Raw genomic sequence first — 20,711 nt, forward strand, 5'->3', positions numbered from 1 at the left:
ATTATTACGCCACATTAACAAAGTGAAGGGAAAAACCCACATGATTTCAGGACCACAAATATAGATAGGTGCTTGCATAATATACTTCTTTTTTTTAAAATTTTTATTCATTTTATTGAGATATATTCACATACCATGCAGTCATACAAAACAAAGCGTACATTCAGTTGTTTACAGTACCATTATATAGTTGTGCATTCATCATGAAAATTAATTTTTGACATTTTCATTACCAAACACACAAAAATCATAAGAATAAAAATTAAAGTGAAAAAGAACAATTAAAGTAAAAAACACTGGATGCCTTTTGTTTTGTTTTGTTTTTCGTTTTTCTTTCCCCCATTTTTCTACTCATCCAACCATAAACTAAACAAAGGGGAGTATGGTCCATATGGCTTTTCCAATCACATTGTCACCCCTCATAAGGCACATTTTTATACAATTGTCTTCAAGATTCATGGGTTCTGGGCTGTAGTTTGATAGTTTCAGGTATTTACTGCTAGCTATTCCAATTCTTTAGAACCTAAAAAGGGTTGTCTAAAGTGTGCGTAAGAGTGCCCACCAGAATGACCTCTCGGCTCCTTTTGGAATCTCTCTGCCACTGAAGCTTATTTCATTTCCTTTCACATCCCCCTTTTGGTCAAGAAGATGTTCTCCGTCCCACGATGCCGGGTCTAGATTTCTCCCCGGGAGTCATATTCCACGTTGCCAGGGAGATTCACTCCCCTGGGTGTCAGATCCCATGTAGGGGGGAGGGCAGTGATTTCACTTGCCAAGTTGACTCAGCTAGAGAGAGAGGGCCACATCTGAGCAACAAAGAGGCCTTTGGGAGGAGGCTCTTAGGCACAATTATAGGGGGGCCTAGTCTCTCCTTTACTTCTAACGTATGACACTAGTACAGAGAGGTGGCACCAGAACAGTATATGGGAAAAATCTACCTATTACATACTAGGGACTATAATTAATAGGAATACCATTCTAGTACCATATAAATACTAGGGACGGTGGGGGGGGGCTGGAGTGCGAAGGGTGTTTGCTGGCATCAGAACCACAGCAGAAGCCAATGCTGGAACCCTTCTCAAGTATTTAGAAATCAAAATAATTAAAGAAAACTGAGCATAAAAAAAAATTGCTAGGGACAAATAATTAAGGACTGAAAAGAGTTATGAGGTGTTTTGGGTCATGAGAATTGTTTAAAATGGAGAGTGATGAGGATTGTACAACCAAGTGATGATAATGTAAGATATGGATGGCTTATTGTGGACATAACATATACTTTGTGAACTTAGGAACTCCCTACTTTATAAGACAAGCCTTCAATCTTGAGGCTTGCTCTTGTGAAACTTGTAAAGGGGAGGCTAAGTCCATGTATAATTATGCCTAGGAGTCACCTCCAGAGAACCTCTTTTGCTCAAATGTGGACTTTCTTTCCCTATGCCTAACTTCAAATAAAGTCATCACCCTCCCCCCAACATGAGACAGGACCCCCAGATGAATGAGTCTCTTTGGCAACGTGGGACACAGATTCCAGGAATGAGCCTGACCCTGGCATCAAGGGGTAGAGAATGCCTTTTTGACCAAAAGGGTGAAAAGAAAGGCAACAATGTAAGTTTTCAGTGGCTAAGACATTTCAAAAAGAGCCGAGAGGCTGTCCTGCACGTTACTCCTATGCAAGCTTCAGCTAGATATGCCAAATGATGACAACATGATAAACCCAAGTCAACAGTAGTCCCCAAAACCCCAAAGAATGCCCGTATTCCTGAGACTCTATAAAAGTTTTCACTCACTGAATTTATTCTTCAGAAACTTAAATCCTCCGGAGAACTCCTATGCCAGCTAAGTCCCGCAACCAGAGGCAATAGCCTCTTCAAGAACATCAACCAAATGTGTCCCCGTTTCTCATAAAGTCTACACCCCTTTTCAACATAAACAGGTTAGGCTGGTCACTGCCTAGACATTCCTGAAGATCAGGAAAGTCATTAACCTGGAGGAAGAGGTTGCAACAGACAAGATGGAATTTAACAAAGGATTATGAATACTGAATCTCTACATAATTTTCTTTTTCTTAGTTGCTAGGGTATTAGAATAGCTAGGAAAGAATCGAAATGGTGGAACTGTAACCATAGCATCCTTTGAAATTTGTTCTATAGCTACTTGTTAAATTGTAATTTGAAGGTTATCACCTTTTTGTATATATGTTATATTTCACAATAAGGAAATAATTGAAACTATGGTACTGTAACTCATAACATTTTTGAAAATTTCATATATAACTACTTGTTAAATCACACTTTGGAAGTATTACCTTTTTGCATCTATGTTATCTTTCACAATAAGGAAATAACTGAAACTGTGGAACTGTAAACCCGTAACATTCTTTGAAATTTGCTCTCTTACTGCTTGTTAAATTGTACTTGGAAAGTTATCACTTCTTTGTATATATGTTATATTCTACAATTTAAAAAATGATAAAAAAATAAAGAAGAGACTAGAAAAAAAACCCACAGGATTATCTCCCTTGATGCAAAAAAGGCATTTGACAAAATCCAGCATCCTTTCTTACTAAAAACACTTTGAAAGTTAGGATCAGAAGGAAACTTCCTCAACATGATGAAGGACATATATGAAAAACCCACAGCTAACATCATACTCAATGACTGAAAACTGAAAGCTTTCCCTCTAAGCTTGGGAACAAGACAAAGATGTCCACTGACACCACTGTTATTCAACATTGTTATCGTTAATTTGTCAATTCTACCCAAAATTATTTACAGATTCAACACAATTCCAATCAAAATTCCAACAGCCTCCTTTGCAGAAATGGAAAATCCAATCATCAAATTTATTTGGAAGGGTAAGGGGCCCTGAATAGCCAAAAACATCTTGGAAAAGAACAAAGTTGGAGGACTCGCTTTTTCTGACTTTAAAACTTATTACAAGCTAAAGTGGTCAAAATAGCATGGTGCTGGCACAAGGAATAGAATTGAGAGTTCAGGAATAGTCCCTCACATCTAGAGTCAATTGTTTTTTTTAGCAGTTTTATTGAGATATATTCACACACCATACAATCCATCCAAAGTACGGATTGATTTTTTTTTTTAATTCTTAATTTTTATTTTGAAATAAATTCAAACTTACAGTAACAGTTGCAAAAATAATACAAACCCCATACACAGAACTCCAGCATACCCCAACCCCCATCCACCGATACCCAGGTCTACCAACTTTAATATTTTGTCACTTTACCATTTCTTTCTTTCCCTCCCTCCCTCCCTATCATCCATCATCTATTGCTCTGTCTTCTGAACATATGAGAGCAAGTTGCATACAACCTTGAACAAATAATACAATTCACATATACATTTTCTGTGAACAAGAATATTCATTTATGTAATCACATTAAGTGTAGTTAAGAAGTTCAAGAAATTTAACATCGATATAAAGCTTACATTCTATATTTCATTTTTTTATGTCCCAATTGTGTCTATTTGAGCCTTTTCTCCTCTATTCTTAGATTTCATCCAGGATCATCTATGGCATTTAATTGTCATTATCTATTTAGACTGTCTTTTTTTTTCAATTGTGGAAACATATGTATAGCCTAAATCTTCCCATTCCAGCCCCTCCCAAGCATCCCATTTAATGGGATTAATCACATTCACAATATTGCAATGCCATCACCTTCCCACCATCCATTACTAGAAATTTCCCTTCACCCCAAACAGAAACCCTACACTTATTTCTTATTAACTCCCCGTTGCCCCTTCCCCCACTTCTCGTAACCCATACTCTACTTTTCATCTCTATGATCATATTCTCTGATAATTTCTTTGTGTTTACCGTGGGGCTTAAATTTAACATCTTAAGTCTATAACAATCTTGTTTTCTTTGATACCAACTTAACTTCAATAGGATACATAAACTATGTTCCTATACTCCTCCATTCTTCTACCTTTATGTAGTTCTTGTCAAAAATTATGTATTTTACAGTGAGTCCAAAACCACTGATTTATCATTACACTTTATGTATTTTAGATCCTGTAGGAAGTAAATAGTGGAGTTACAAATCAAAAATACAGTAGTATTGGTATTTATATTTACCATGTGATCTTTACTGGAAATCTTTATTTCTTCATGTGGTTTCATTCAGTTGTTTAGTGTCCGTTCCTTTCAGCCTGCACAATTCCCTTTAGCATTTCTTACAGGACTGATCTGCTGGTGATGAAGTCCCTCAGCTTTTGATTATCTGGGAATGTTTTCATCTCCCCCTCATTTTTACCCTCCAGGTGTTTGTGAATTTTCTAAGTCTCTGATGGTTATTGACTTCTATTTGTATTCCATTGTGGTCAGAGAATGTGCTTTGAATAATTTCAATTTTTTTAAATTTATTGAGGCTTGTTTTATGTTGCAGCCTATGGTCTATTCTGGAGAAAGTTCCATGATCACTAGAGAAGAATGTGTATCCTAGTGATTTGGGATGTAATATTCTATATATGTCTGTTAAATTTCTCTATATCTCTCTCTCCTTTCTTTGTTTCTCTGTCAGTAGTATCTGACAGTATCCCTTTAGTATCTGAAGTAGGGCAGGTCTTTTATTAGCAAAATCTCTCAGCATTTGTTTGTGAAAAATTTAAGCTCTCCCTCAAATTTGAAGGAGAGTTTTGCTAGATAAAGTATTCTTGGTTGGAAATTTTTCTCTCTCAGAATTTTAAATATGTCATGCCACTGCCTTCTCGCCTCCATGGTGGCCACTGAGTAGTCACTACTTAGTCTTATGTTGTTTCCTTTGTATGTGGTGAATTGCTTTTCTCTTGCTGCTTTCAGAACTTGCTCCTTCTCTTCAGTATTTGAGAGTCTGATCAGAATATGTCTCGGAGTGGGTTTATTTGGATTTATTCTATTTGGAGTTCACTGGGCATTTATGCTTTGTGTATTTATATTGTGTAGAAGGTTTGGGAAGTTTTCCCCAACAATTGCTTTGAATACTCTTTCTAGACCTTTACCCTTCTCTTTCCTTTCTGGGACACCAATGAGTCTTAAATTTGGACATGTTATTTTATCTATCGTATCCCTGAGATCCATTTCGATTTTTTTGACTTTTTCCCCATTCTTTCTTTTCTGTCATTTCCCATTCTGTGGTCCTTGAGGAAGCTGAGTCATTGTTTAGCTTCCTCTAGTCTTGTACTATGAGTATCCAGAATCTTTTTAATTTGGTCAACAGTTTCTTTTATTTCCATAAGATCATCTATTTTTTATTTACTCTTGCAACTTCTTCTTTAAGCTCTTCTAGGGTCTTCTTCATGTCCTTTATATCCTGTGCCATGCTCGCATTGTTTATCTTTAGTTCTTTGATTAATTGCTCCAAGTACTGTGTCTCCTCTGATCTTTTGATTTGGGTGTTTGGGTTTGGGTTCTCCATATTGTCTGGTTTTATCACATGCTTTAAAATTTTCTGTTGTTTTTGGCCTCTTGGCATTTGCTTTACTCGATAGGATTCTTTCAGGATATGAAAAACACCAATCTCTAATTTGTCAGATCTACAGCTTGGTGGCATACACTTTCTCTAACTAACCAGCAGATGGCATCCACAAGTCACCTATTCCCCTCAAGTCAGTTCTACCCAACTTTGTCTTTGTGGTATGTGTGGGTCTGGTTCTTGTGGGGTCCAATTTGTGCACCAAGTTTGGGTGTGTTGTTGGTGCTGTCTGCCCTGAATGTGGGGCATGTGTCTGAGTGGTTAGGGGGGCAGGGTAGCTTTAAAAATCAAACCTCCCAGGTGTTCCTGGAGATTTAAGGCTGTTGCAAGAGTCTAAACCTTCATTTCAGTCTCGCCACAGATTGTCTCTGCCTCTGACCCACAAGTCCTTGGTATTGGTGTAGAATCCCTGGGTTTCTCCTGGTGGGTTCCTCTTCCCAGCCATGCCCTTCTAGGGCCTTTGCTGAGGGAAGGCTGTGCTATGTCACAAGTGCGCGCCGTCCCTCAAGGGAAGCCCTGGGCCACCAGGGGCTGTAAAGATGGCTGAATGGGGCATGTTAATTTCCCCCTTTTCACACAGCTCCACCTTCCCAGCTCCGGGACAATTAGCTGTGGGTGCACGAAAGGCTATTTGTCCACGCCCGATATTGTGGCATGTGCGTGTGCCACTGGAAACACCCCCCGTCACACGGGGTTTCTTGGCGCGGCTCTGGGCTGTGGCTCTAGTGCCAGGCAGGAGTGTTCCCAGCCCGCTGGGAAGATGGCTGCAAGAGGCGTGGTTTTTTTCCCCTTTCGGCTCTCCTCTGCTCTCCTTGCTCTGAGACAACTAGCAATGGGTGCGTGAAAGGGTATCTTCCATGCCAGATATTGAGGTGTTCGCACAGCCCTTTCCTGCTGCGCTTCACTGTGTGGTTCTCGCTGCCATATCTGCAGCCGCTTTGGGTTTTTTTAAAAAAGAACCAGTCCGCCTCCAAACGCCAACCCATGGTTTCCCCACACTGCAGCGTGGCTGCCAGACATTCAGCTGATTTACTTACTCGTTTCAGAATGCAGACTCCCTGTTTCACCAAGTGCACGGTCCCTGTGGATTTAGCAGACCTTGTCCAGCTGGTGCATCGCTGGAACTGATGTTCTGGGTCACTTTCTGGCCTCTATCTAGTATTTTTCATGGAGGTGTTTTTTTTACCCTATCTCTCCAGATTGATTTTTGACAAGACTGCTGACTCCACACAATTGAGAAAGAATAGTCTCTTCAGCAAATGATGCTGGAAGAATTGGATATCCTTATGCAAAAGAATGATAGAAAACCCCTATTTCACACCATATACAAAATTTAACTCAAAATGGGTCAAAGACCTAAATATTAGAACCAGGACCTTAAAACTCCTAGAAGAAAATGTAGGGTAACATCTTCAGGATCTTTTGTTAGGCAAATTGTTTCATAGACTTTACACTCAAAGCAAAAGCAACAATGACAACAAAAACAGATAAATGGGACTTCCTCAAAATTAAAAACTATTGCATCTCAAAGGACTTTGTCATGAAGGTGAAAAGACAATCTACTCAATGGGAGAAAATATTTGGAAACCACATATATCTGATAAGGACTTAATATCCAGAAGAAATCCTACAACTAAACAATAAAAAGACAAACAACCCAATTTAAAAATGGGCAAAAGACTTGAATAGACATTTCTCCAAAGAGGATATACAAATGGCTGAAAAGCACATGAAAAGATGCTCAACATCACTAGCTATTAGAAAATGCAAATCATAACCACAATGAGATATCATTTCACACCCACTAGAATGGCTATTATTTAAAAAAAGAGAAAACTGCATGTGTTGGAGAGGATGTGGAGAAATAGGAACACTCATTCACTGCTGGTGGGAATGTAAAATGGTACAGCCACTGTGGAAAACAGTTTGGCAGTTCGTCGGGAAGAATTACCATATGACCTGGCAATCCTGCTCCTAGGTATATATACCCAGAAGAATTGAAAGCAGGGACTTGAACAGATGTTTGCACACTGATGGTCATAGAAGCATTATTCACAATTGCCAAAAAGATGGAACAACCCAAGTGTCTGTCAACTGATGAATGGATAAACAAAATGTGGTATATACAACAATGGAATATTATTCAGCTGTAAAAAGGAATGAAGTCCTGATGCATGCAACAACATGGATGGACTTGAGGACATCATGCTGAGTGAAATAAGTCAGACTAAAAGGACAAATATTGTATGACCTCACTGATATGAATTAAATATAATAAGCAAATTCATAATTAGAATCTAGATTATAGTTTACCAGGGGATAGACTGGGTTTAGAGAATGGGGAGTTGATGTTTAATTTGTACAGAATTTCTATTTAGGTTAAATGTAAAGGTTTGGAAATGGATCATGGTGATGGTAGTGCAATATTGTAAATGTAATTAACAGCACTGAATTATACAGGTGAATGTGATTAAAAGGAGAAACCGTAGGTCATATATGTTATTAGAATTAAAATTAAAAGATAAAACATAGGACTGTATAACACTGTGAACCCTATTACAGATGATGTATTGTAATTAATAGTACAAGTATAAGAATGGTCTTTCATCAATATAACAAATGTACGGCATTAATACAAGGTATTAATAATGCGATGGTATATAGGGAAAAAATACAACTGATGTAAACAATGGATGGTGGTTAAGAGTACTATTTTAATAATCCTTCATCAATTATATCTAAGATAACTACTATTTAAAAAAAGCACAATTATAAAAAAGTGCTATTATTAATTGTAACAAATGTTTCACACAAATGCAAGGTGTTGGTCATTGGGGTGATGTATGGGAACCCTGTATTTTATGCATGATTATTCTGTAAACCTACAGCTTCTCTAATAAAAAAAAGGAATGAACTCCTGATACACATAACGTGGATGAATCTCAAAGGTGTTACGCCGAGTGAAAGAAATCAATCTCAAAAGGTTACATACTATATGATTCCATTTATATGACATTCTGAGAGAGGGAAAACTATAGGGACAGAGACTAGATTAGTGGTTACCTGAGGTTAGGGGTGTGGGCTGGGTTCTATAAAGGGAAAGCATGAGGGATTTTGCAGGGAGGATAGAACTATCCTGTATCCTGGCTGGGGTGGTGGTTCCATGAATCTAAATATGTGCTAAAACTCATAGAACTGTACACACAAAAAAGGTTAATTTCATAATTAAAAATTTTAAGATTATTATTTTTAAAGGATATTGGCTGATTAATTCTATTAGTTAGGATTATGTTCAGTAGCATATCATGTATATATATATACATGAACTCATACTCATAATAACAGAAGCTTTAAAAAGATAGGTATTTGTTCCTCTTTAATGCAGAAGTCATCCTGAAGTGTGTGGCCTGCAGCTGGAAGGGTGACTCCATGGTCTTCAAGGACTTGGCTCTTTCCAGCATTCTGGTCATCCCTAATGTGTGGGCACTGTCCTTGTGGTGCTTAATGGCTGCTGAAACTCCAACAGTTACATCAGACTTCCAGACAGCAGATAGATGAAGGGAGGAAGAAGGATATTATTCCCTCCCTTTAAGACACTTCTTGGATGTTACATGCAACACTTCTGCTTATATTTTACACTGCTTAAAATTTACTAACCTAGCCACACCCATCTGCAAGGGAGTCTGAGAATGTCATCTAGCTGAGTGGCAGTGTATCCAGGAAAAAACATCAGGATTTTGATTTCCAAGGAAGAAAATGAGGCCACAAATATTCTCTGCCACACTCATACAATTGCCAGGGGCTGCCCATCAGAGATAGCTCTCCAAACCAAGTCTCAGAATTACTCCAGTGCAGATTCTGCAGCTCCTTCCACATCCCAGGGTGTTCTAGACCCTCCCTTGCACAGTTGCAGTGTAGCCCTGGATGTTGCTACCAGCTCCCTTGCTGATACTTCCTGCTGCTGTAGTTGTAGCTATCAGAGAGAGTTCTTGGGGTCTCTTCGTCCTTCTTCTAGGTCTTGGCAAGGCATGTGTGAGGAGAGAACCCAGGATGTAGGGGAGGCTGAGAAAGCAAGCTCCTGGAACTCTCACACTCTTAGAGGAGGAAAGAGGCTCTGTTTCACCCTCCAAGATCCATTACTTGGGGAACTCCTCAAACAGGAGGGAGGGTCAAATGCAGAACAGCCTAAAACAGACTCTAGACTTAGTAATAAAGATTGTAAATGCTGGAATAGATGACCAACTAAGTGCTTTGGGAACCCTAAGGACAGGTCTCTAGCTCTGACTGGGAGTGTCAGAAAAAGCCCTATCCTAAATGATTGGGAGTTGTAAGCAGAGACCTCACGTGGACTCTGAATCAGCATGCTCTGAGAAGCACCATTAACACTGTTTTATATAATTCTAGTCTGTTTTCTGTGTATTTTTAAAAATAAAAATGGGATAATTTTCCATGGACTATTTTAGACTTTACTTTTAAATTTGGTAGTATTTAATGATGATTTTCTATTTCATCTACAGAATCATTTCTTATGTCTGTGTTGTACTCTATCATGTGGATGTACCAGGGGGTTACATTTTAAATATTTAATACAGCATAAGTACTGCCTGCTCAGAGTACCACTGACTACAAGCAATTGGCACAGCTGGGTCTTGGTGCAACATTACTGTCAGCCGTGCATATACTATAATTTACATAAACAATTTTATTGTTGTCAACAAGCAGATAGGATTCAATAAGCTTTGATCATTTTTTTTTTATAAAGAGGATCATTCAATTTGAGTAGATTTTGGAACCACATTCAGAAACACCAACTAGAATGTAAGTTCCCTGAAGGTAGGGAATTGAATTTTTTTCACTGCATATCACCAAAGTATGTAACTAAGGACCTGTCACACAAGAGGGCTCAATAGATACTTGTTGAATGAATGAATGAATTTTCAATACAAAAGAATTCACCAATATTGGACAGTACAGAACTTCTATTTTTTTTTAAATAAACTTTTTTATATAGATGTACAGAATTTCTAATTGACTCTAGAGAAGTGATTAAGTCGTACTTGACTTTTTCTGGACTTGTAGATAAGATCTCAGTGGATGAGAAATCCCTATTTCTAAGCATTTTATTGTGTTTTTTAAATATGTTTGTATAATTTTGTTTTGGTAAGGAAGAATAAAAATGTCTTCCAAATGAATGGGAGCTTTTTGTGAAAGTTTCAATTATCAAGCTTTTAATATTTTTGCTCTGACTTTGAGCCCCCTTTTAAGGCCTTTGAGTAAATCAGAACTTGATGTTTCAATCCAGTCAAGGTAGAATTGAGGATTAATAAACAATTACTTGACCAGGGAGCTATTTTATATATAAAACATTTTAATATAAAGCTATATATAAATGATATTTAATTTTTACTGTATCATTTAATGTTGGAAATGTTGGTTCCCAAATACATTTATAAGGGAGTGGGGGTCATGAGAATAAAGAATCACTCTAACTGCTGGTATAATTTAGTAGAAGTTTTCATGAGCAGTGCTTTTGTTGTAGCATTGTTAGACTTTAGACATCTTTAAAATTGTCTCTTTTTATTTTATGTATTCTTTCAATCAAGTTAATACATGTACATAGTTTTTAAAAAATTACAAGTAGGTTTATAGTGAAAAACAGCTGGCCTAACTTTCCCCGTTCATGATTCTCTTTTTGTTTTTGAAAACAACTTGCAAACCCTTTAGCTATGCTGGTACCTGCATATGTTAGATGGCTTATACTATCATTTCTTAACTTTTTCAACTTTAAGTAAATGACTTACTGTCCTAGAAGATGAGAATTTATTTCTTCTTTACCTTTCTGCCTCCTCTTTACCCCAAACACGATAACCCTTTTATCTTTCATCATCCCAGTAAACTATAAGAACATTTTCATTTTCAGTTAAATCAATATTCCTTTACATCTTTATCATTTTGTAACCATTATAGATAGCTTAGAAAGTTATATATACTATGATTATATTTTCCTAATGTTAAAAATTGTTTTTTTTTATGTTTTCTATGTAGCAAACACAATTCATCACAAATTTTGCAGCAGAATTAAAAATCTCTTTGTTATATATTCAAACCCATCAGAAATTCTTTGTGTCAATTTATTCTCAGAGGTAACCCTTCTAGCTCCAGTTGGAACTTGTGTTCACTTAGTGGCACAGCTATCACCCTGAATCCTCCCTTTGCCATCATACTTGGCATTCCTACCTCATCTCTCCTGTGTTGGCTCTTCTGTATCTTGGATCCTGTGTCTTCTTTCTTGGTTTACTCCTTGGATTTGGTGGAGCACATACTGCAGAAACTTCCTGAGAACAAGTGCATGGCATCTAAACAATTTTTGAAACTTTGCATATCTGAAATTCTTTATTTTCTCCTCACACCTGAATGCAAATTAGGCTGAATATAGAATTATAGATTGAAAATTATTTTTCCTCAAAATTTCTAAGGCATTGCTCCATTTTCTTATTGCTTTCTATGTTATTTTAAGAGACCTGATGCCATTCTGATTTCTGATCCTTTGTATGTCTCTTCCTTTTTTCTCTCTGCAAATTTTTAGGATATTCTCTATATCCATAGCATTCTGAAATTTTACAGTGACATGCTTTGATGTGGCATGTCATAGTGCCTGGGTATTGGTATTCTTTTCAATCTGTAAACTTGTGTCCTTCGTCCTTCTATTCTAGGAATTTTTCATATATTGTATGCTTGAAAATCTCTCTATTTTCACTCTTCTCTCTTTCTGGATATCCTATTTTTGGATGTGATTAGATCTCCTGGGATTGATCCTCTAATTTTTTCTTTTTCCTTTTTCTTTTTTTTTTTTTTACCTTTCATCTATTTTCCATCTCTGTTTTTTGTTCTACTTTCCACCATATTTCCTTAACTTGTATCTTCTAACTCTTCTACTTAATTTTTTTATTTCCACTATTTTAAATTTCTAGGTACTCTTTCTTGTTTTCTGCTTTTATCATTTAATAACATTCTGTTCTTAACATCCTTAATTAATTAATTAACTTTTTCATTTTTAATCTTTTTATTGTTTTCAATTAACATCCCAATCTCTTTCATATAAAGTATGTGGTTTGTAGATTCCAGAATGGTTCTATTAAATTATCATTTTAAAGTCAGTCTAGTGGACCATCAAAAAGATGGAATGGAGTTGCCTTATTGGGATTCAAAATTTTATATTTACATTTGTATTTTGTAGATTAAAGAAGCAAAATCTGTCAAATTTTGTTAATGAAATTCCATGTTTGAATCCTTTAAAAGAATGAAATATTTATTTGAGGAAAAGTTGAGATCATTTTTTTATTAGAAATTAATATTTTCCCCATAATTGTCTCTATACTACCTTATTCTTACAGTCAAAATCATGGCAAGACTAAGATGTGTCCTGGAATTTTGGACTACCAGAAAGATTTTTCATCCTTCCAAAGCCAGCGCTGCAGTAAAAATGAAAGCTGGTATTTTCTACTGTGTTAACCATTTCAGCTGCTAAAATTCAACCTCATTTAAGATTCTTATAGAGTGGATTTTAAGAGTGGTTCGCCTTGGAAATCGTCATGAAAGACTATGCTCTCCTTTTTTTTTTCCTTCTCTGAGCACTGAGGTTTCTCAGGGTGTCTCTAACTCTGATCAATCACTGTTTCAATGCTATACTAGGTGAAGACCTGCCAAGTTCATGGAATCGGTTCCATTATGTATTGTTTCAGTATTTCACAAAGATTTGTCTTTTTTTCTCTCCTATTCTAGTGAGAGTGTATACAACTTTATTTCCCATTTCAGAGAAAGCATTCACATGGTGAGTATATCTACATTTCAAGGATTTAGAACATATTACATTGTAAGAAATTTAACAATTACATTGTATTGGCTTTTTGTTCATATGGAATATTCTAACTACCCTTTTTTGACATTAAATGACAATCCTCCAAGTTAGTAAAATAAAGCAACAGTCTGTAAATTGTATCTTAATTTTGAATTTCTTAGTTGCAGACATCTGTGGAAAAGGCTGAGGAACATCTCAGTTCAAGAAATCAATCTATTTTGGATTCTTTGGAGACTGTGGTCAAGACATGTGAGTGCCTCATGCTTAAGGTTATCAGCAGAGGGCACTGGCAAGCAGTGAACATGAACTTCCTGACCCTAGCCCAGTTACCACCAGTGGTGAAGATACATAGGGAGTTTCAGATGAGAGGGTGGGTACATAAGGTTAGCCCTGAAGAGAATAAAGCATGCTAAGCTAGGTAGTGGGACCCACCTCTGTGTGCGAACACTCTGGTCCCACAACCCCTTTTGGAAAGCACTCATCCTTGACCCAGTAACCCTGCTGCCACACAGCAAGTAGTTCTGCCAGGTTTCTCCTTTCATTGCCTGAGGTGAATCAGCAGCTTCCCTGAGTCTCAGATGAATTGCTGGCTGTGCTGTCTATAAAGACATTGCCCCTAAGGAGTTAGAAATATTCCATTCACCTACTGTTCTTCTTGCTGCCTTGGTTTCAGTGAGAGCTGTTTTGTAGTGAATTGTAACATCTCTCTCAACTTCAGTTACAATTTTCCTCTGCTCTGCTAGTTAGCGATTTATGTTTAGATGAAATCATGTTCGTGGCCCTTACTGATAAGTAGAGAGCCATGTAATGGCTCTCTATAGAGGGTGAACTTTCCAGAACCAACAGTTCTCAGCTAAACAGCAAGCGGATGTGCATCTGAACTTGTTTGCATTTGTCTATTTTTTATTTAAAAAAAATTGAAGTCAACTTATTCAAATGCCATGGGATGGATTGCTCATGATTTACAAAAATTAATGCCTTTGTGTGGCTTAAAACTCAATCCCCATCTGTCTGCAAAGAAGTACTCTACTATCTGCAGCTTCCAACCTGGGTATTCCCTACACAGGGCAGCTGTGCATCTGTTTGGAAACTGGTTCTGGAAGTCTGGGACTGTCACCCCCACAAGAGGTAGCAAGGCAAAAAGTGGAGGCAAATCAGGGGCACCCAAAGAAAGCATCCTTTTGTTATGTTTTGTTTTCTACATTTAAAACTGGTTGAAACACAAAAGGCATTATAGTAAAGGTATGACACTTAGGGCCCAGAGAAGGGAATGGAATTGCCCAAGGACCCAACACAAAATCAAAGACTAGCACTGAACCTGGCTCTTGGTAGCCACAGAGATCCTGATCCCTCTCCCGTGATATTGTCTGATTTTAAAGAAGATAAGACTCAGAAGAGGGAGCTTCACCAAGATGGGAAACGTGACAAACAGAGTGGCATCATATCAATTGGAAGGCATGGGCATTATTGAAAATGGGCATTATTAGCCTATCCAGAATCATTCCCTTTCTTGGTAGGTAATGAATGATCAGGAAGAGAAAGTTAGTCATTGAGAAAGGAACCAGACAAATCATCTATAATCTGGCCAGGCGCAGTTTAGTCAGCCTACAGCACTGAACACTCAGTGCTTTCAGTGTGCATTCACTGTGCTTAGCAGGGAAAGGAGAGGAAAGACATCCAGTGGAGATGCTGGCATATATTATGCAATTGGCACCTTCATAGGGTTAGGTCAGGAATCTTCCTCCATTCATGCTCTGCCTGCACAACCAGAAGGGTCACTGTAACCATCTAATCTAATGCCTCCTATTCTTCAATTGAGGATACCATGGGCCAGAGAAATAAAATGAATTGCCAAAGCCACCCACCCTACTTCACCTATTGGATATAGACCAAGTAACTGGATAGGTATCAGTTCTATTGAAAAATATGATCATTAGGAAAATAAAATGGAGGAGCTGCTATCAAAATTTTAAAAATATCTTTTAGAAAATTGAGAACTCCTTACATCACAAGAAATTTCATGTATCAATATAGTCAATAATTATATATCAATATATATAATAATATGTTGAATCTGGTGATTAAGTCATAAAAGAACTGAAAGAAAATGCAGGCAACATTTTTATAATTTTAGAGTGGGGTAATATTCCCACATGCCACCATAACCTTTACTAGAGAGTGGAAATACACACAAAAAATTGTCCCAAGGATATTCTTAGGTAATTTAAAGTCTTAATAACTTAAAGTTTATGAACATTATATGCCTTTTTCATCAAAAGATTATAGAAACTGATAATATTGAATCAGTTGGGAAATAGGGGCACAAGAAGGCAGAGAGACAATGGCAAAAGGAGGAACAAACTATGCCCACCTCTTCTTCCATCCTTGGGGCAACACTTCCAAAAACAAATGCACCCATCAAAAAACACAAAAAAAGCTTAAACCTTCTGATGTTTATAGCCAAAGCAAAAATGAATGAACCCACTTCTAGGGAACACACATACACAAAGGATCTATACATAGATATTTGTATGTATTAATGCAAGATTCCAGAAAATGCTGATAATATTAAAATCCAGGAAGTGGGTCCAGGGTCTGCATGGAAAAGATTCAATGATTTTTCATTGTATGCTACTTTATACTGTTATGATTTTAGTTCTTTTCATAAAATTTTTTTTGGAGAAGTTGTAGGCTTACAGAAAAATCTTACAGAAAATACAGAGTTCCCATTTACCGCACCCCCCCCTCCATTAATACCTTGCATTAGTGTGGTACATTTGCTACAATTGACGAAAGAATATTATGATAATTATACTATTAAATATAGTTCATGGTTTACATAGGGTTCCCTGTTTTCCGTTTTTATAAAACTTTTATTCTGTTAACATATATAACAAAATTTCCCCTTAAAACTGCATTCTAATTTATAATTTGTTGCTGTTAATTACATCCACAAGTTGTACTACCATTACCCCCTTCTATCACCAAAACTTTTCCATCAACCAACTAGAAACTGTACAATTTAAGCATTAACTCCCCATTCCCTACTCCTTCCTGGGCCCCTGGTAACCTGTATTATAGTTTCTAACTATGGATATGCTTATTCATAAATAAAATTTTTAAATGAAAATATGAATAGACATTAGAAGTAATGAGCTCAATACAAAAGCTCCTATAAAGGAGAAAGCCCCAAAGATGTCTCCCCAAGGACAAAGATGGCATGTGTGGGACCACAGAAGGCTGCTTCCTGAGCTCGAATCCAGAAAAACACTTTGTTTGCCTTTCTTAGCCTCTGCTTTCATGGGGGTCAGTAATGTCCACTGTTGCTAAGAAACATTGCTATTTAGAAACTCTTCTAGGGAAAGATAATTACATTTGCTCTCTACTACACATATCTACATGAATGCCTGGAAAAATATGTGACTAATGAACATTCCTTTTGAGTTTAGAGCAGTAATCCAGTACCTGCAACATAAATAACAGCTTCATTCTAATTTATTAACTCATGGAATTTAATGTGTACTTGGATTGAGAAGTAGAAGAAAATTTGCTTTCTAAAAAAATTCTTACTTTTTTTAAATTGCAGTAAGATACATATAATGTAAAATTCAACATTTCTTACTGTTTTTTTGCAAAACCATACTGGCTTGTTTATTTTTAATCATAATAGGCTCTTTCTTGCCTCAGAACCTTTGCACCTGCTGTTTCCTCTACCTGGAATGACCTTTACGATCTTTGCAGGGCTGACTCCATTTTATCTTTCTGATTTCATCTTAAATGTCTCCATCTCTGATGACATTATCTACAGTAGGTGCACCCCCACCCTCTTATTTTTATCATAATCCCTATCATAGCACTTACCACAATTTACATTTATTTATGTGTGTTTACTTGCTTATTGCTATTTTTTCCTCTTCGATACTGCTAAATTCATGTAGGTAGACTGTTTTGTTCAAAATTATTTCTCGTGCTCATAGCACTGTGTCTGACAGATCTTCAGATAAAACTGTAAATCTCCAACTAATATGTTCAACTACACTGGGAATTCATTCTGACTCATTTTCTCATTAGAAATGTGCTGCCTGGAGCGCTTGGTCTTCCATTTCTAGTTTGGGCAGATTATTCTTTGTTTCTGTGGCACAGACAGTATCCTAGTCTTAGAACTTCTTTTCACCATCATCTTGGATTCCTTTGTTTTCAAGACTTGGCTTACACTTGTGTTTTGGTGGCACATGTTTTCCAGTAGCTTTCTGAGAAAAGATATACAGCAGGTAACTTTTGTGATACATTGCATGTTGAAAAATGTCTATCTCCACATAGTTATCGAATTCTAAGTTGGAAATAATTTGCCCTCAGAATTTCTAAGGCATCACTCCATTGTCTTCTGGTTCCAGTTTGGCTGTTGAGATGTCAGATGCCATCTGATTTTTAATCCTTTATATGTTGTCTGGGTTTTTGCATGTTTTTTTCCTCCATTTATGTTTGTTGAGTCCTCTTTTTTTTTTCCTTGGTATTCTGAGTATCAACTGAAAAGTACCACAAACAATAAGATAATTCAGTAAGGTAGCACGAAGTAATAGAAGATTTGATGAAAGAAAATACCCCATTTATAAAACCAACACAGAAGTTAGACTACCCAGGACTAAACTTAACAAGGACATAAAACTCATCTATCCTTTATATCTTTTGTGTTTTATGTCTTACTTGGAAAGGCCTTCCCCACTATAAGATTACAAACAATTTCACCCATGTTTCCATCTGGTAATTTTATGATTTACTTGATTACACTAAAATAGTTAATGTAGAACTTACATTAGTAAATCTAAAATGTGAGACTTTTTAGGAAGGGAATTATATTTATTTTAAAGTGAAACTCTGAATTAAATCAGATGGACTTAAAAATAACCTTTATTTACAAAACCCAGATGTATTTCTGTACTTTTTGCATGATTTTTCTGTAAATCTACAACTGCTATAAAAAATTTAAAAAAATAGATATTGGTGATGGCTGCACAATAATGGATAACTAATGCCAATGATTTGTACATTTAAAAATGGTTAAAATGGTAAATTTTAAGTTATGTATATTTTACCATATTAGAAAAACTGCAGAGAAAGAACAGACTGGAAATTTTTTTTTTTACAAATTCTAATGAAAATTAATAAAGATGAGCAAAATATTTTGTAAAAAAAAGAACTTTTGTTTATTTAGGTGCCATGTGGTAAATCCCTTCTTTTTTTTATTTTTTTATTATTTTTTAATTTTTTTAATTTTTTTATTTTGAAATAAATTCAAAGTTATAGGAACAGTTGCAAAAACAATACTAACCCTATACACAGAATTCCATCATACCCTGAACCCCCTCCCCCGAAAGCCTAATCCACCAACTTTAACATGCTGTCACATCGCTATTTCTTTCCCTCCCTCCCTCCCTATCATCCATCATCTATTGCTCTGTCTTCTGAACATGAGAGCTAGCTGCTCACACCCTTGAACAAACACTATAATTCACATATACACTTCCCATGAATAAGAACATTCTTTTATGCAATCCCATTAAGCGCAGCTAAGAAGTACAAGAGATTCAACAATGATACAAAGCTTACATTCCATATTTCCTTTTCCTTATGTCTCAACCGTGACCCTTTGAGCCTCCTGTTCTCCATCCTCCAATCCCATCCAGGTTCATCCTTGGCATTCAATTGTCATCTATTTAGACTGTCTTTTTTTTTTTTTTTCAGTTGTGGAAACATATATACAGCCTAAATCTTCCCATTCCACCCCCTCCCTAGCCTTCCATTAGTGGGATTAATCACATTTAGAATGTTGTAATGCTCTTTCCCACCATCCATTACTAGAAATTTCCCTTCACCTCAAACAGCAACCCTACACTCATTTCTTAACTCCCCGTTGCCCGTTCCCCCATTTCTCTTAACCTATACTCTACTTTTCATCTCTATGGTTATATTCTCTAATAATTTCTTTGTGTTTACTGTGGGGCTTAAAATTAACCTCTTAAATCCATAACAATCTTGTTTTCCTTTGATACCACCTTCATTTCAATAGGACACATAAACTATGTTCCTATACTCCTCCATTCCCCCACCTTTATATAGTTGTCTAAAATTACATATTTTACATTGAGTTCAAAACCACTGATTCGTCATTAGAGTTTGTGTATTTTATATCATGTAGGAAGTAAATAGTGGAGTTACAGTTCAAAAATTACTGACTTCTATTTGTATTCCATTGTGTTTGGAGAATGTGCTTTGAGTATATTCATTTTTTTTTTTTAACTTATTGAGGCTTGTTTTATGTCCCAGCTTATGGTCCCTTCTGGAGAAAGATCCGTGATCACTAGAGAAAAATGAGTGTCCTGGTGATTTGGGATATAAGGTACTATATATGTCTGTTAAAATTCTCTATATCTCTTTCTCCTTTCTTTGTTTCTCTGTTGGTAGGGCTCCCTTTAGAATCTGAAGTAGGGCAGGTCTTTTATTGGCAAACTCTCTCAGCATTTGTTTGTCTGTGAAAAATTGAAGCTCTCCCTCAAATTTGAAGGAGAGTTTTGCTGGATAAAGTATTCTTGGTTGGAAATTTTTCTCTCTCAGAATTTTAAATATGTCATGCCACTGCCTTCTCGCCTCCATGGTGGCCGCTGAGTAGTCACAACTTATTCTTATGTTGTTTCCTTTGTATGTGGTGAATTGCTTTTCTCTTGCTGCTTTCAGAACTTGCTCCTTCTCGTCAGTATTTCACAGTCTGATCAGAATACGTCTTGGAGTGGGTTTATTTGGATTTATTCTATTTGGAGTTCACTGGGCATTTATGCTTTGTGTATTTATATTGTGTAGAAGGTTGGGGAAGTTTTCCCCAACAATTGCTTTGAATACTCTTTCTAGACCTTTACCCTTCTCTTCCCCTTCTGGGACACCAATGAATCTTAAGCTTGGATGTTTTATTTTATCTATCATATCCCTGAGATCCATCTTGATTTTTTCGATTTTTTTCTCCATTCTTTCTTTTGTTCTTTCATTTTCTGTTCTGTGGACTTCTAGGACACTGAGACATTGTTCAACTTCCTCTAATCTTGTATTGTGAATATCCAGAGTCTTTTTAACTTGGCCAACAGTTTCTTTTATTTCCATAAGATCTTCTATTTTTTTTATTTACTCTTGCAATGTCTTCTTTATGCTCTTCTAAGGTCTTCTTTATGTCGCTTATATCCTGGGCCATGGTCTTCTTGATGTCCTTTAAATCCTTTGCCATGTTTTTGTTCCTCGATTGTAGTTCTTTGATTAATTCTGCCAAGTAATGAGTCTCTTCCAATATCTTGATTTGTGTGTTTGGAGTTGGATTCTCCATATCGTCTGGTT

At 36.5% G+C, this 20,711-nt stretch overlaps 1 protein-coding gene across 1 annotated transcript in view; it reads left to right on the forward strand.

Moving 5' to 3' along the window:
- The window catches only part of IHO1 (interactor of HORMAD1 1), a 70,693-nt gene that overhangs the window by 44,976 nt on the left and 5,006 nt on the right, over positions 1 to 20,711 (forward strand). Inside the window, exons 5-6 of the mRNA XM_037829071.1 lie at positions 13,259 to 13,307; positions 13,496 to 13,583. Of these exons, the coding sequence (XP_037684999.1) occupies positions 13,259 to 13,307; positions 13,496 to 13,583 (137 nt within the window). The remainder of the gene's footprint in view (positions 1 to 13,258; positions 13,308 to 13,495; positions 13,584 to 20,711) is intronic.

Source organism: Choloepus didactylus, chromosome 1 (genome assembly GCF_015220235.1).
Source record: "Choloepus didactylus isolate mChoDid1 chromosome 1, mChoDid1.pri, whole genome shotgun sequence".
NCBI lineage: Eukaryota > Metazoa > Chordata > Mammalia > Pilosa > Megalonychidae > Choloepus > Choloepus didactylus.